Source organism: Danio aesculapii, chromosome 5, assembly GCF_903798145.1.
Source record: "Danio aesculapii chromosome 5, fDanAes4.1, whole genome shotgun sequence".
In the NCBI taxonomy this organism is placed as follows: Eukaryota; Metazoa; Chordata; class Actinopteri; order Cypriniformes; family Danionidae; genus Danio; species Danio aesculapii.
The window spans coordinates 27,667,099-27,685,257 of record NC_079439.1 but is presented as its reverse complement, the minus strand read 5'-3'; the positions used below and the strand labels follow the sequence as shown (position 1 = coordinate 27,685,257).

The window sequence follows — 18,159 nt, the reverse complement described above, 5'->3', positions numbered from 1 at the left end:
TGTTTCCCAGTACTGGGTTGCAGCTGGAATGGCAGCTGCTGCGTAAAACATATCCTGGATAAGTTGGTGGTTCATTCCGCTATGGCGACCCCTGATGAATAATGGAACTAAGCTGAAGAAAAATAAATGAATGGAGGAATGTTTCATTCAGTAAAATTTATTTTTTTATTTATGTAAAACTGAAACCCAATATTTACCTTGACATTCTCATTTAAATATATGAAATAATAAGTGATTTTTTAAAAAACATTATTTAAATAGTTACTTGGAAATAATCTTATGGTTTGAACGTGGCAATATGTAAATATTTAAAATGACAAGTATTTTGAAATAGCACTTAGTTCCTTAATTGTTGTCTCTTAATATGTTTATAAATGTGCTGGACAAGCTTTTCTGATATAGGAACCATTACTGTAATTGCTAAAGTACAAAGGAAAAAAATCTTTGACAGTTAATTCGATGCTTAAAACATCCTTTTTATTTTGTCTTTATACCATATATAATCTTACTTTTTAAAAAACTACATCCTAAGTAGAGCTGCACGATATTAAAAAAACTTGCATTGAGATATACATTGTGATATAATTGCACAAGATGACTTGAGTAACTGTTTAGAGAGAGTAAACCCATTGCCCTAAAAGCAACAAGTTGACTTCACTTTAAAATATGAGTAAATCTGTTGTAACTTGGAACGGTTGAATTAACTTAATTTTTGTAATTATGCATAATATTCATGCACTTAATCATTTTAAACCAATGTGTTCACTTACTTAAAGTAAAGTTAGCTAGTCATTTTAAAAGCAATGGCTGTACTCACTTTTTTAAGTAAAGCAAACAAATAGCTTTTTACAGTGTATTTTTATATTGCTCGGGATGACTTTGGAGGTGAGCACATCTGCATAAAATATACAAAATGATACAAAAACTAAAGCACAGAACATGACAATAGAACAAAGATAAAAATAAAAACGTGATTCATGGTTTTTGGTGGAGTCTAACAATATTGCGCTCAATATTTTATAAACTCAAACTCATTAGATTACTGAAACTCAGTAATTTAATGTAGAATAACCCCATATACTGTAGTCTTTATTGTAAAAATAAAAATAACCCAGTAAATCTTTATTAACCCTATAGTCAGCACCCCGACACGGACACTGGGGCGCTGTTTTTCCACATGTCAATGTTTCTGAATGGATTACATCAAAATGAACATGAGTAATCTTGAAAAATTGTACATCAGTTTAAAGCTACAACCCTCAAGCAGCCATTGCAGCTAGTTGTTTTTCAATGGGAAGCATTTAAAGAATGTATTTGCTGAATTTTGTATAAGTTGTACAGAAAACGCTTATTAGATATGGAGTGCATATCATTAAAATAACAAAGACACACGCATTCATTGCTGTACATCACGGTTTATTTTGAAAGTACAGTAAGAGTCCACAGAAAAACATCTCATCAAGCACATTTAGTCCACCGACACAATAGTGTTGAATTATGGATGGTTATTCATTTGTTTATGTCACCATTTCTGCCGGAGACCCGTTTTACCATTGCTTTACCATGTTACTTAGACGCGAAAACGGCATCTTTGTTGTAAAAGGCAAGTGACAAACTTTGCAATTTCTAGTACCCAAATGGTTTAAATTGACTTGAAATCTCTAAGTCACAGGCTCTAAAAACACATCCAAATAAAAATCTTTCACACTATAAAAACCTATTTTTTTAGCTCATGATATATTGATCTGAACATGATGTTGCAAACCTTGCAATGTAAATATTGCATATTGGTACGTTTCGATATTGGTGCAATCCTAGTTTCAAATATAGAATTTTTTTATTATATAAAAAATAAAATTTATAAAAAATATATTTAAAAAATGTCCTGAAATTTTTTTAGACATGTACCTTAAAATGTGTTCAAATGAAATCTAAAATGAACTGCATGTCTGGTTTAAATCCCTCTGGGTGACTGTTAAAACTCTCTTCCTGTTTATTTATTTTTAAACAGAGGCTATGAAGATCCCATAGAGGCCGAATTAATCGACGAAAGACATCCCTACATTCATGGTATGTACCCGGCGCCTCTTGCCCAACCCGAGAGGGGCAGCATGGCCAGTCTGGACCGCATGGGCGGCCGTCGCTCGCCCTCCATCGACAGCATACGCAAAGACCCTCGCTGGAGAGACCCCGACCTGCCTGAAGTCATCGCCATGCTCGGTCACCCAATCGACCCGGTCAAGTCCAATGCCGCCGCTTACCTGCAGCATCTCTGCTATGAGAACGACAAGATCAAGAAGGACGTCCGGCAGCTCAAGGGCATCCCAGTGCTGGTGAGTTTGCTGGACCACCCGAAAGCTGAAGTCCATCGCAAGGCCTGCGGAGCTCTGAGAAACATCTCCTACGGGAAAGACCACGATAACAAGGTGGCCATCAAGAGCTGCGACGGGATTCCTGCTCTCGTCCGACTGCTGAGGAAAACCAATGACATGGAAGTTCGGGAGCTCATCACAGGTATGTTGTCGTCATCCACTCCATTCAGTGCTGGAGCTAATGTTGTGAACATGAACACAAACATTGTAGAATAAGTTATATAGTTGATGTGTTTTGATGTGCTTTTTTATGGGTTCCCGGACTTTTTGGGGGCTAACCTGGCTATAAGTCCAAAGTAAAAATATACTTCTATGAGGGAAGGAAACTAGCTAGCTACAGTACATTAAAGGGTTCATATTTTATGCTTTTTACAAGATGTAAGATAAGTCTTTGGTGTCTCCAGAATGTGTCTGTAAAGTTTCAGCTCAAAACACCCATCAGATTATTTATTATACAATGCAGAATATGCCCAATATGGGCTCTGAGTAAAGTGTTTCTGTTTTTGTAGCCTGTGCCTTTAAATTCAACAACACGTTACAATAGGCCTCAAAATCACTGGGATTTGGATTCTATTTTAATGTCAGGAAATTAAAAAGAGAATTGTTGTTATTTATATCACTCCAGTATGAATGTGGACACACTATACTTACACACGTTCTGTCCATACAGCTTCCAAAAGTTGATTTTGCATGATCACCGTGACCCACGGTGCATGCCTTGTGCGTAGCAGTACATTTCTACTTCTGCATGCTGTTTGTGTTGCTCTGCAATAACACTTCCGAAACGCTAGATGGCAGTACGTTTTTTTTTTTTTTTTTCCATCTGTGTTGAGTTTCTCTACGGGTGTTTTGTTTTGTCTGAATGCTGCCTTGATGTACAAGTAGTTAAAACTCGCTCATTTAGAGGTGGGAACGTGCAACAAATCTAATCATAAGGTTAACACAAAGCAAAAGTTTTCGTCTGGAGCTCCGGGACTCCACACTTGTAAACACTCGCTCCACCGGGCTCATGGCTCTCAGCAGCACCCACACTCATCACTGCTATCAAGCCGACCAGTCACAGAGCTTGCATTATGCGTTGTTGCTATGTGTAGTTAAATTTTTTGAGAGGTGCGCGTAAGCGCCGGCGTAAACCATGGCGAGGACCATGGGACCATGCGAAGGCTGCCCTGGAGCATACGTGTGCACTTAATGCAGAAGTATAATCAGTCTTAAGACAAGTCTGTCTAGTAAAATAGATTTTTGAGTTGATTGGACTGACCTATTTTTTTGTACCCAAAATATCATTACTTATGCACTTTTATATACTCTAATTATGTTTTTAGTCTTTTATGTACAGTATAACTGTGCTTTTATTCTGTTATGCTTACTTTTCTTACATTTATATGAGCATAAAAACAGTAAAAACATTACAATCATCAAATGATTCATCTAATTCAGAATAACTTTTCTATTTTAATCTGCTTTTAAAATGCTATTCATATCTGCTATAGCAAAAATAAATGTTCTTTATTAATAAAAAAATTAATTATTAGCATTAATGTATTAAATATGCTAGTTATATTATATATATATATATATATATATATATATATATATATATATATATATATATATATATATATATATATATATATATATATATATATAATAAATTAAATACATAATAAAAAGGTATAATGATTTTAACAATGACAGTGCTACAAAATCCATGTAAATAAAAAAAATATTTAAAAAAAAATATATATATATTTTTTACATGGATTTTGTGGTACTGTCAAAATCATTATACCTTTTTAAATATGTATTTAATTTAATTTACTATTCATTCCAGATGTTAAAAAAACTCAAAAGAACAGTGTTTATTTGAAATGATTTGTAGTAGCAGTGTAAAAGCTGTTACTGTCGATATTGATCATTTAACCACTGTAATCTGTCACTTTTTACTGCTTTAACTTGACATTTGATGTGGAGATGTCTGTGATGGTCACAGCGCTGGCTGATATTCAATTCCAGCATTATCAGGCTTTGCCTCATGTGACTGCCTGACCAATATAAGTAATATTCAGGCCAGTGACAAAAATAGCTCTCCATCTTTTTAGCTTGTTCATCCTAAATCTTCTATGATTCATTCATTGTTATCTTTCTCATTTCATCTAGTCCCGCTTGGCAAGAATCCTTCCATAGGCCTCTCGCCAAGTCTTACATGTTTAAATATCAGATGAGACCAGATTGATGTTGACTGAATCCAGGTCACTCTTTCAGCAGGTCAATCTTTAGAGCAGGGTCTTGACCTGCTAAATGTTACCGTAAGAACACGCCGGGGTTTATGGGTGTCCCCCGGGACCTTAATTCTTTGACCTGATCGCCAGGACCTGACATACATTTACTAGAATGTGGAAAATGCCAAAGAGGTCAGGCTGTAGGCCAGACACAAAAACAACAGGACTGAAGTCATGTTTGCATATACACAGAAGTTTTTAATAAATGGAATGGATAGACAGAGGCATTTTCAAAATCTAAAATGATAATAGTTATAACGATAATGCTAATAGACTTTTTTTATGACAAAATAAATCATTTTTTAAGCTGCTCTCCAAAGCTAAATCCATTTGCTATATTGAAATATTGCATATTTTGAAATAACAAACATTTAAAGAAAACTTTTTCTATTATAAAGTGTTTCGTTTAAAGGGCACCAATGATGAAAATCATCTTTTGTAAGCTGTTTGGACAGAACTGCTTGTATGTATAGTGCGTCCACAGTCATATTGGAATGATCAAAACCCAACAAGTGTCTTTTAAAATTTCTTAACATTAAAATAGGACCCAAATCCCAATGATTTTGAGGCCCACCGCAACGAGTGAGGTTTTCCCCGGCCACTAAACTGAATGACAGGCGCCATGTTTCTATAATAACATGTCCACAGAACATTTTTTTTTTCTCAAATAAACTGGGATTAAAATATTTTTTTTTTTTTATGTTTTTTAATCCGTTTTAAACTTATAAAACTTATAATTTTTTTTTTTTAAATCACAAAGAAATATTTTTAAAACTCCCGTTTTAAAAACAGAGCATGTTTGTAATAAAGACAGTAAAATGGTTAAGTAATTGTTAACTGCTATAATCACCACAGCTGCATGGTGTCAGTAAACACTAATGTGTGCGCGTGTGTGTGTACTGCAAACAGCCTTTGTGTGAGACTCATCATTTCAGAAAGGCTTGAATAAAGTTCACCGCAAATACATCAAATAAACGTACTCTGTATTTTTGACTAATGAGCTGTATTTCAGCTTCATCCGAGTCTGTGATGAGAAGCAGACATGCACGTGGGAACGGTGGGCGGAGAAGCGGCTCATATGGATTTAAAGCCACAGGCTAAAAAGAAACAATGTATTCAGACATCAAAATGGGTATTCTGGAGGCTATAATAAATAATCTGATGGGTATTTTGAGCTGAAACTTTAGACATATTTACGAGACACCAAAGACTTATCTTACATCTTGTAAAAGGTGTAAAATAGGTGCCCTTTAAAGAGTAAATTTTGATGGAAAAACTGAACTTAGAAATCAAAAATGTCTTGCGATCGATGTTGAAAACAACTTACTGTTTAATTTTTAATGTGGAGTATTATATGGTTTAATATACATTTATCAGGATTTATTAAAAATGTATCTAGCATTTATATAAAATAGACGTATTTTGTAACATTTTACATCTTTGCTTTTACATGTCATTTCTTCTGTCAGTTAATAATAATAATAATAATAATAATAGACTTTTTAATGACCAGTTAAATATATATATATATATATATATATATATATATATATATATATATATATATATATATATATATATATATATATATATATATATATATATATATATATATATATAATTGCTCAACATGCTCACCAAAACTATTCATTTGCTCAAAAAATGCTGTAAAACATTCATATTTTGAAGTAACATTAAAATTTAAAGAAACATTTTTTAAATATATTTCATTTAAAGGGTAAATTGTGATGGAAAAACTGAACTTATATAAAAAAATGTCTTACAATCAATGTTGAAGACAATTTTACTGTTTAATATTTAATATTGATTATTTTATAGTTTAATAAACATTTTATCGGGATTCATTAAAAAAAATCTAATTTCATAGAGCATTTATTTAAAATAGACGTTTTTTGTAACATTTTACATGTCTTTACTGTTACTCTTGTTACTGTAAACTGTTTCTTTTTCAATTTAAACCATTAAATAAAAAAAACTTGAGATAAAACTATTGAGATAAAACTATTTAATCAAAGTATAGAAAGAAAGAAAGAAAGAAAGAAAGAATCAATCAATCAATCTCAGGGCTGTAGAATCAACTGAAAGAGAAAGTCTTTCCGTCAATGACGTTGACTGATGGTTCTCCAGACCAGACATTCAGCATATTTTTTAATGGACCAAAAAAAAAGTGTCTGGTGTGTGAAACACCTGAGTGAATCCTTGTGCTGCTGGAGTGTGAAAGCGTACTGACGTATACAGTATATCAGCTCTGCAGCCTCCATGATTAACTTTACAACACATGGTTGCTGTCCGCCTCAGTTAAAAATAGCTTTTCTTCTTCAGGATGGAGGGAATATAGTGCGGTCAGTTTTAAAACAAGCCCTGGACAGCCTTGCGGTTCATCTGCAAGGCCTCTATGAAAACATTGCCCTCATAATGGTCTTCCAGCAACCTGGAAAACCCGGGAATGTTTTTGTACAATTAGAAAGGATTGCAGCGCTGTAAAAATAAGTTCACCATATGCTCCTGAACGCCATGGTTGATAGTATCAGTATCAGCAACATTACTTGTAAGGCTGCACAATATTGGAAAAAACTGACATTGCAATGTTTTATTTTTCTGCGATTTTTAATTATTACGACAAGAAAATAACTTCTCAAGAATGCTTAAAACTTTGTTTTAAAAGAAATAATCATTTTACATTGATTGTGATTATTTTGTAGGGGAGTGAAACTGAAACTAACCTAAAACTGTTCGACAACAACCGCTCTTGTCTAAAGACAATTTTAAAAAACTTTTTGATCCACTTCAAATGTTAACTACTATAGTCTTAATTATATAAATAATTAAATACATTAAATCTTTGTTAACATATTTTTTAATTTCAAGAAATCATACATAATCATAGACTTTTAAAAACAATGTTTACTCGTTTAGGATTAAACTTTGCTCACTTTGTTTTGAACCGTTTTCTTGTTAATTTCACAAGAAATAAATTTTCTTTGTTAATTTAACTTGGCATTGCAGATACTGCGATGTGACTTGCAGATTTGCACATTGCGATATCAATACTGAAACGATGTATTGTGCAGCGCTAATCTCTTGTACTCTCAACAAAAGCTGTATTGTGGGGATTTGTCCATACTTTATTATTATTATTATTATTATTATTATTATTATTATTATTATTATTATATAATTTTAACTGCAGAAGTATCTGCCTTGTTCATTACCTTTTCCCCATTTCAGCATTTTTTTTTTTTATTAAACTGTCCATTTTAATTTGGTGACCCTGTTTCAAGTGTTCTTCATGTGCTCGGAATATTTAACAGTTTGTATTAATATTTCTATATCACCCCGGTCAAGGCTTCAAAGCATCATCATTTCCCTTTTAAAATCTCACCAGCTTAAATGTAAAACAGTCTTTTGAAGTAAATTACAATTTAATTACAACCAATCAGCCAAAGCATTAAGCTTTAAACCAGTAACCATGAACACTGTGGTTTTTTTTTTAATCTCCTGCAACTCTTCAACCTGCTCTTGTTCTTCGTCTCTTTTTATTTTCTCTTTGTTTTGTTCTGATCATATGGAAAAACACTTTTAATGCATACTTCCATCTTTTTGTAGGTGGTGAGGATTTTTCAATTAGTTCTTCTGCTAATTTAATACTTTGTTACTCCAGTAGGCAATAACAAGTGGCCGCCTTTGTGAATGAGTCAGTGTGTCATTCTCATTCATTCAAAATATTAAAAATAAAAATAAAACTATCAATACAATTAATGATGATTTAAAATGTATGCTATGTTCATGTCCTCCTGAAAACTTTGTATTTACAAGCTGCAAGTTGTATTTGTGACATTACATGCAATGTATATTTCATATATAAAAAATTCTTAAGTTTTTAAATTCTGCTATGATTAACTTTTTCTGTTTTTATTTAGATTTAGCTTTTTAGATTTATTGAAAATTAAAATTAACATATGCTGGAATATTTGGCGGTTCATTCCGCTGTGGCGACTCCTGATAAACAAGGGACTAAACCAAAGGAAAATGAATGAATGACCATAATACAGGATAAATTGTGTCTGACATGTTTTCTTACGGACATTATGGCCCTAACTTTAAAAAAAAATCAGGGCTTAAGAGTAAAAACATTTCCCACTCATAATTAAGACTTTATGGTGGTGTTCATGTGCATTCAAGTGGTAAATGCAATCTTTCCCACATGAGTTGAATGCACATTACTTAGGAATAAGTCACTAAATCATTCACTGAATTGATTCATTTACAATGTTTGCTTCATTCAGAAATGTTGCTGAAGTGCCGTTACAATGGACATGCTGTTGATTTTGGCCCTTTGTTTGAAGCTTTTTTAGTTTGTTTACATCCTTGACATGTTCCAAGCCAGAGTTGTTGTTTTTAGGATTCACTTTATATTAAGTGACCTTAACTACTTAAACTGAAATTAATAATTTGTTACAATATACTTATTGTGTAAATACATGTTTTTACATTGTGCTTATGAATGATTTAATCCCTGTGTGTAATTACATTTTTTATAATTTGCTGTAATTACATTTATAATTACACTGTTGACCCAATTTCTTACACTTTAACCCAAACTTAAACCTACCCATATCACTAAACCTGCCCCTAACCTTACCCGTATCCCACCTCAATAGCACCAGACGTGTTCTGCAATACATTATGTACATTAATGCAACACATTAAGTACATTGTATTTATATTTTGAAGTAAGTACTTTGTTAAGGCCACTTAATATGAAGTGGGACCTTTTTTCTATTCAGTTGAAAACACAAAGATATTTTGAAGAATGTTTGAAACCTGCATCCACTGACTTCAAGGCAAGGCAACGCAAGTTTATTTATATAACACATTTCATACACAGTGGCAATTTAAAGTGCTTTACATAAACAGGAATAAAAGAGACAAGTGTATAAGAAAATAAAAACAAATAATAAGAGTGATTAAAAACAGATAAAAACAGATTCAAATGTGTTAAAAACCGGTTATAAAAAAATGTAAAAGAAAAGAAAGACACAATAGTGCGATCTGTCGGACATAGCACAGTATTAATTCAGTAAAGGCACAGATAAAAAGATGTGTTTCAAGTCTTGAATCGAAACGTTGGAGCACATCTGATCATTTCTGGAAGCTTATTCCAGCAGCGGTGGGCGTTGCAGCTGAAAACCGATTCACCCTAGAATTTCTAGTTTATTTGATCGTAAAGATCTGTGTGATCTGTTAGGTTTGTATTCAGTGAGCATATCTGTAATGTATTGAGGTTGTAGGCCATTTAGTGATTTATAGAGAAGTAATAATACTTAACTGGGAGCTAGTGTAAAGACCTGAGGATAGGTGTGATGTGCTCTGATTTTCTGGTTCTGGTCAGGGTCCTGGCTGCAGCGTTCTGGGTGAGCTGCAACTGTGTCTGATTGTTTTTTTGGGAAGGCCAGTGAGGAGGCCGTTACAGTAATCCACCCTACTGCTGATAAAAGCATGAACAAGTCTCTCTACGTCCTCACTGGAAACAAAGCATCTAATTCTTGCAATGTTTTTGAGATGACAGTATGATTTACTAACTAGTTTGACATGACTACTGAAACTCATATCTGACTCCAGAATAACACCAAGATTCTTGACCTTATTTTTTGTTGTTTGACCCTTAGAGCCAATGTATGCATTCACCTAGAGAGCTTTATCTCTGTTCCCAAATGCAATGACTTCAGTTTTCTCTTTGTTTGCGTTTTGACTTTTCTATAGTATTTGTTTTTCCTACTATTGATAGTTGCAGGTCTCCAACATTTTTCAAAATATCTTCTCTTGTGTTCAAAAGAACAAAAAGACGGTGGAATTTGCATCTTTCTTTTTATGGACTAATTTTGAGGCAAATGTATTACTTCTTAGAACATGAACAGGTTGTGTAATGCCAAAAAAATGAAAAGAAAAAGAAAATACACAAAACTATTAATGGTAAAACAAAATATGATCCAAATTACATTAAATTACATTAAACAAATTACATTAAAGAGAAACCAATAGTAGATCATAAACTAAAACAAATTTGATTAGCATTTTTTTGGTATTGTGTTGAATCTCACAGATTCTGTATAATGATAATGATACCATATTGTTTGTTATTGTCTGGATTACTCATGCACCTCACCTCAAATCCCCTGAGGGTTTGTGAAAAAGGAAATTGGAGGGCATTAGAAAAAGGCCACCAAACGTCGCTTACAAAATGACATTTGTTCAGAAATTCCAGTGTGTTGTGGCATTTCTGAGATGATTACCTCATTTACCCTTTCTTCCTGTTTCTTTTTCTCTGACTCGCTTGTCCAATCAGCGTATGATGAATGGTAGGGGGCAGGATGGAACTGTAATAGCCTTAAGTGAATGGCCTGTTAGAACAGCATGTCTGCTGCTCCCAGGAAATTGAATTAGCTGGGAGGCTCCAATGACAAGCCGGAAGGAGTAAACTCAATCAGGCTGCACCTCTCGCAAGGTTTAGCTTCTCTCATGTGGCTTTCATTGGCTCTTTCTGTATTAGATTTGTGGGATATCCAGGAACCTGCAGAAGATGCTTGAGGAATCAACTGGATACAACACCAGAGTCCTTCTAAAATAGCATTTCATGGTTTTTACCATGGTGTGGTGTGTATGTACAATACATGTACGGTTGTCAATTTATATGCCCTATTTTAGTTAGATTTAGGAGATTTAGATTTTGTGTTAAAAAAAGGTATGTATTTCATCTGCATTTTATTTATACTTTTTAATAATGCGTATACATATCAATAGTCTTGTTTTTAAACTTTATAAAAACTAATTATCCCCTTTCACACATACAGACATTTCAGGAAAATTACCGGTAATTTTCCAGAAAGGGATCATGTGTGAACTCGTTCTGCAAGCTGCAATATTACCGGTAATTTGCCAGAGTGCTGCTCTGTGTGAACGCAGAAGGAAAATTGCCATAAAGAGCGTCTTGAATATTTTTTTCAGACACAAATTTTTGCTGCTAGTTGTTAGTCAGATTCTATGATCCTTCTTAATGGCAACTGGGGAAAAATTATCGATGTTTGTTCACCTTCAAGCTCTGCTTCAGTTGCTTGACGCTTGTGCACGTAAAGCAGCCGGTAAGCGCCAGCACACAGGCATATTATGTACATCTCGACATGCAAAGTGGTTCACAACACTTATCCATCCACATAATTTGTAATGTAGTCAAATGTGTAAACTTTTAGCTGCAGTTCGCGCTTCTGCCTTTGGATGTCTCTGGGACGAAGCAGCTGCAGGAATACTAAAGCTTTAAACAAAAGTGAAACCAAGTCCGACCCCTTCTATATTTACAAATACAAATGCAGATGATTAGAGCTCATTTCTGGTTAATGATGTCAGTGCCGGTATTTTGGAGTGGATGTGTGAATGGTCTTTTCCGGAAAAATTCCAGAACGTCCTTGCCTGTGTGAACAGCGCTTTTTTTTAATTTACCCGTTAAGTTCTGGAAAATTTCCGGATATTTACCGATATCGCTGTGTGAAAGGCGGTAATCTCAAAGTTAATTGTTAAACTGTCTGCTTGTTAAGTTGTGACTTATCAATACAGTTTCTGGGGTTTAGTTTACACTCTGTTACATCTATGAATACCGCCTGCTGTTTATGAGCAGTATTTATATAATGCACATATTTAGTTTATATTTCCACTCAACTCCACTTTTACTGTGCACTTCACACAATTTTTTTTTGTATATTACAAACTGATATTTGCAATGCTATGAAGATAAAGGTTAGGATTAGGATTTTACTGTACAGTAATGTGACATCACATCTTAAGTGTATATTAGAACTTTTTGTTATTTGTTTTTGGGATCTTATACATCATTTGGACATTATGTCAAAGTTCACAAGTTTGAGTCAAGTACCTACAGGATCTAATTCACATGTTGAAAAACATTGTGAAATATTCTTAAAAAATAACAATAATTTAATTTAAAATTCCTTTTTTCTCTGTTTAATTTTTAATTAGCCATCACTTCAGTCTGCAGTGTTACGTGATCATTGTAAATATTGTGAGCATTAAAACCTTTAAATAAAATAAATATACATTTCTTTACATTTTTAAAACCCTCAAGTATTTAATTGGTTGTGTGTGTGAGGATGTATGCAAGTAAGTCTGTGCAACATAAATGCATTTCTAACAACAATTTACAGTATAAATATTTCAAAAGAACTTTATATTGCACATCTTTGGTCCAAAAATCAGATTAAGAAACAAAGTATCATCTTAATTCTGAACATTGTATCAGGAAAAGCAAACAATAGGTGGTGTTTATAACAGATTGCTGTAGATGACACCGTGATCATTCCCTTAAATTTGCAATTAGCTATAGCTCAAAATAAACAAAAAATAACATCTCACATCTCATGTAATCACATAATCAGTGTTTCAGTCACACAAAGATGTCAGTAAAACAGTTAATTAACAATATGAAACTTAAACTCACCAGGGAAACAATCTTCAAATATTAGGTTATTTACTCATTATGCTTTACTTAACCATAACGTCTTAAATGTAATGTATATCGTTATATAAATCTGTCAAATAAGTCATGAAAATTACCATTATTATATGCTAACAATGAACTGGATTAGATGTGTAACTGTAAAAATAGATCTACTGTAGAAATTAATGTTAAAATCCCTGCAAATTGCAAATTACTTATTTGTAAATGTTGATTTAAAGGGATAGTTCACCTATAAATTAGAATGTGATTATAATTTACTCAAATCTTTTTCAATTTCTTTCTTCTGTTGGACTCAAAAGATGATATTTTGAAGAAAGCTGGAAACCTGTAACCATTGACTTCCCTAGTATTTATTTTTCTGGAAGTCAATGGTTACAGGTTTTTAGCTTTCTTCAAAATATCATCTTTTGTCTTTAGCAGGAGAAAGAAACCACTTGAGTATGAGTAAATTGTGAGTACATTTTTATTTTTGGGTGTACTATTCCTTTAAGTGTTGGTAAATCTTTAAATAATTAGTTTGTTGTTGTCAATAACCTTTAATAGTACAGTAATACACAGGTAATGCTTTTCTTATATTGTTTACTGCTTTAACTGAGCTAAATATTTTATTCATAATGTAATGTATTACAAGCCGAAGCCACATTTTGCTCAATAAAAGACTGTTTAATAAAAAAAGAAGCCATTTTTGAAGGAATCTCCTGGCCGACCTAAAAAAAAAAACATTATTCAAAACCATAATACATACCGAACAATTTTAGCGTACCATTACACCCGTATACAATGTAATTACGGATTATAAAGCCCTATGTCCGCTCCAGTCTGCCTGCTATTACAACCAATGGAGTGAAGTTAATCAGCATGTGCTATTTATAGACCTCTACATCTCCAAGCCTATCTGACACAATAACACACGCACGAGTGCATGAGCTCACCGGTAATGATCCATGATCCTTAATGTTCCACTTTACAAATAGACATTCACACGTGTGCACCAAGGCCAAGTGTAGAGCGTCTGTTATCTGGCCTTCAACCACAGTCTAATGGCCATTCAGAGCCATGAGGTGATGGCGGTACAGACTGCTTACAAATCAGATTATTATCCCACGGTAAATACATTTATTTGGGGAGCTACCCAGAGCTAAATATGCTCATAGACCTTTCGTCGTCTGTTGTAGTTGTTTTTGAACTAGAAGTAATTGCGTAGTGAGCATAATGTGGAGTGATAATGTGTATGACAGAGGAAAAAACGAGTATCAGTAAGTCCAATTGTTTGAATTTGTAGTCAAACACGTTCTATTTCTGGTTTTAGCAAGAATGCCCTGCGGTCTGGAGACTTCATTTTTACTAACCCAAGAGAAGGCAGTTTATTTATCCACTCTACATTTCCCAGCGTTGCAGTAGCTGAATGGGGTTTGCCAAGTTAATAAAACAAAGGCCAGTCTTAAGAGTGTAGGCGTATATAGGGTATACGTCTGCTGGCTTATAGAACAAGCTCCCCTGTTTTATTGTGTAGAAAATAACAGCCTGGCCCTTTCACATTCTGTTTACTCTCAACCATTTCTTTCACTATTTTCCCTCTCAATTCTTCTTAGCTGTGGTCTGTAATGGAGGCCCCTGTCTGAAAACTCAGAATCAATGCTTTTGTAATGCGTGCCGTATGTCAACAGATCTAACAGCACTGCTAACGGCGTTGTTAAGAGAAGTAACAGATCCTATTTTCTCCTTTCTTCTCATTCCACTTGTTAGGAACACTTTGGAACTTGTCTTCGTATGAGCCACTGAAGATGGTGATAATTAACCACGGCCTTCAGACGATGACCAACGAGGTCATCATCCCTCATTCGGGATGGGAACACGAGCCCAATGAGGACTCAAAGCCACGAGATGCCGAGTGGACCACTGTCTTCAAGAACACATCGGGATGTCTGAGGTACATTGATCTGATTGCTTGCGTCTTATCTTGTTATTCTCAGTAAATGCTTCTTTTGGTGTTCGAGAAACCAGTCTAAGATGATTTGCACTTTATGACATGGCGCATTATCCTAAGTAGCCATCAGAAGATAGGTACATTGTGGTCATAAAAAATTAAAATGGTCAGCTACAATACTTAGGTAGGCTGTGGCGTAAACCCAAAGTGTGCCAAGAAAATATCCACCACATCATTACACCACCACCACCAGCCTGAACCGTTGATACAAGGCAGGACGGATCCACGTTTTTATGTTGTAGATGGCAAATTCTGACCCTACCATCTGAATGTTGCAGCAGAAATCGAGACTCATCAGACCAGGCAACGTTTTTCCCATCTTTTAATGGGAATTCTAATCTTGATGAGCCTGTGCAAATTGTAGCCTCAGTTTCTTGTTCTTAGCAGACAGGAGTGGCACCCAGTGTCGTCTTCTGCTGCTGTAGCCCGTCCGCTTCAAGGTCGGATGTGTTGTGCATTCTGAGATGCTCTTCTGCATATTTGTGCCCACATAATTGCCACTTACTGAATTTTTTTTTTTCAGACCATTCTCTGTAAATCCCAGTAGATCAGCAGTTTCTGAAATACTCAGACCAGCCCTTTTGGCACCAACAACCATGCCACATTCAAAGTCCCTTAAATCACCCTTCTTCCCCTTTCTGATACTTGGTTTGAACTTCAGAAGATCGTCTTGACCATGTCTACATACCTAAATGCATTGAGTGGCTGCCAGGTGATTGGCTGATTAGAAATTTGCGTTAATGAGCAGTTGGACAGGTGTACCCAATAAAATGGCCGGTGAGTGTACTACTGTATACTATATAACACCAGCCTTTCCTATATGAGGCGCCGTGTAGGATTTAAATCAAACTTTGCTTATCAACACACACATAAACACGTGCATATACACCTATAAATTACTCGCATATACACCTATACTTTTAGATGTTCAAAACAACATATATGAAACTTGTGTATATACATATAAACTTGACACACGCATACACTCACACACACACGCACATACAAACTCCATTTTTGCAAACACTACGACACACGCGCACATACATATATACTCCATCCATGCAAACACACCCACATTAACACACGCACATACATATATACTCCATCCATGCAAACACACCCACATTAACACACGCACATACATATATACTCCATCCATGCAAACACACCCACATTAACACACGCACATACATATATACTCCATCCATGCAAACACACCCACATTAACACACGCACATACATATATACTCCATCCATGCAAACACACCCACATTAACACACGCACATACATATATACTCCATCCATGCAAACACACCCACATTAACACACGCACATCCATATATATTCCATCCATGCATACACACCCACACTAACATACGCACATACATATAAACTCCATCTATGCAAACACACCCATATATATATAGTGACTTGTGTATATACATATATGCAAGTGATTTCATATGTGAGTGCGCATGAATTTTTCACTTTAAACGGAAGGTATTTCAGTATAACAGGAAGTTATCTCAGTTCATAAAAAAGAAGTCGTTTCAGTGTAAAAGTCACAGCCAAAACGAAATATATAATTATTTATAATTATAAGCCTGTATCGGGTCATTTCAATTAGCCGTGTTGTAGTGAAATCTATCCTATCTTCAAGCTTATGAAATATAAATAATGTGATTAATTGAGGTATTAGGTCTTTTGATTATTGAAAACATGACATGACTGCTCCAGCAAAATGTTTATTAAAAATCCTAAAATAAATGAAAGCAGTAGGTTTAATCAATACACGGTCACACATGAAGTATATAATATTATTTATTTTTAGAATAAATACATTGTTGTCTAATAAGATTTTCTGTATGGTGTCGCAATCCTTAATGGGTTATTTTGGGTCCACACTTCAGTCCAGAAGGTGGCAGGAATGCACATTGTTGGTTTGCCAGCTGCCATTAATCAGAAAATAAGACGAAGTAAGCTATTTTGCCACGTTTCTCCATTTGAATGACCATGATGAACAGTGATAGCGTTACCTTACAGTCGCAATTAACATTTTGCGAAATGTACTTGCTTCGCCGACTATAATAAGATCCATATCTAATTCAGTGGAGTCAAATGTGTCCCCTTCAGCTGAACTGCAAACAGAATCTGAATTGCGCAATTTGTTTCGCCATCAAGGCCCGCAGTTCAAGACTGCGGTCACGCCATCTGCGGTTCGGAGAGAGACGGTCACGCTATCTGTGCTTTAAATTGTAGTGCGCGTCTACTCTGTGTTTTGCGGTAGACTAAAGACGCGTGTGTTTAATGCGCTGCAGTTTTATAATCTTGTTTCACTTTTTTTCGCCTGACTATATCATCCTCATTGCAATTAGCACAAGTAAATAAAGCACCGAAAAACGTCACGGCTATCAAGATCACTCTGAAATTCATGTTGATTTGCATGAGAAAAAAAATTACCTAATGCCTTCCGATTGAACGGACATGCCTTCCGTACACACTGAAAAGTTAACGCACATCCACATATAAATCACCTGCAAATATGCACAACTTTGTATACGTTGGTGTATCTTGTTTTGGATGTTTGCTCGACTGTTTAACGGGTGTTTATGCATGCTGGGAGTTGTATGTGTGTGTGTGGGTGTGTTTGCATGGATGGAGTATATATGGATGTGCGTGTGTTAATGTGGGTGTGTTTGCATGGATGGAGTATATATGTATGTGCGCGTGTGTCGTAGTGTTTGCATAAATGGAGTTTATATGTATGTGCGTGTGTGTGTGAGTGTATGCGTGTGTCAAGTTTATATGTATATACACAAGTTTCATATATGTTGTTTTGAACATCTAAAAGTATAGGTGTATATGTGAGTAATTTATAGGTGTATATGCACGTGTTTATGTGTGTGTTGATAAGCAAAGTTTGATTTAAATCCTACACGGCGCCTCATATTCCTAACTGAAATGGG

The 18,159-nt window shown here is 34.7% G+C and overlaps 1 protein-coding gene across 5 annotated transcripts in view; it reads left to right on the top strand.

Moving 5' to 3' along the window:
* The window catches only part of arvcfb (ARVCF delta catenin family member b), a 430,881-nt gene that overhangs the window by 324,518 nt on the left and 88,204 nt on the right, over positions 1 to 18,159 (top strand). For all 5 annotated transcript variants that reach the window (XM_056457809.1, XM_056457811.1, XM_056457810.1 and 2 more), the window contains 2 exons: positions 2,012 to 2,514; positions 14,949 to 15,132. In XM_056457809.1, the coding sequence (XP_056313784.1) occupies positions 2,012 to 2,514; positions 14,949 to 15,132 (687 nt within the window). The remainder of the gene's footprint in view (positions 1 to 2,011; positions 2,515 to 14,948; positions 15,133 to 18,159) is intronic.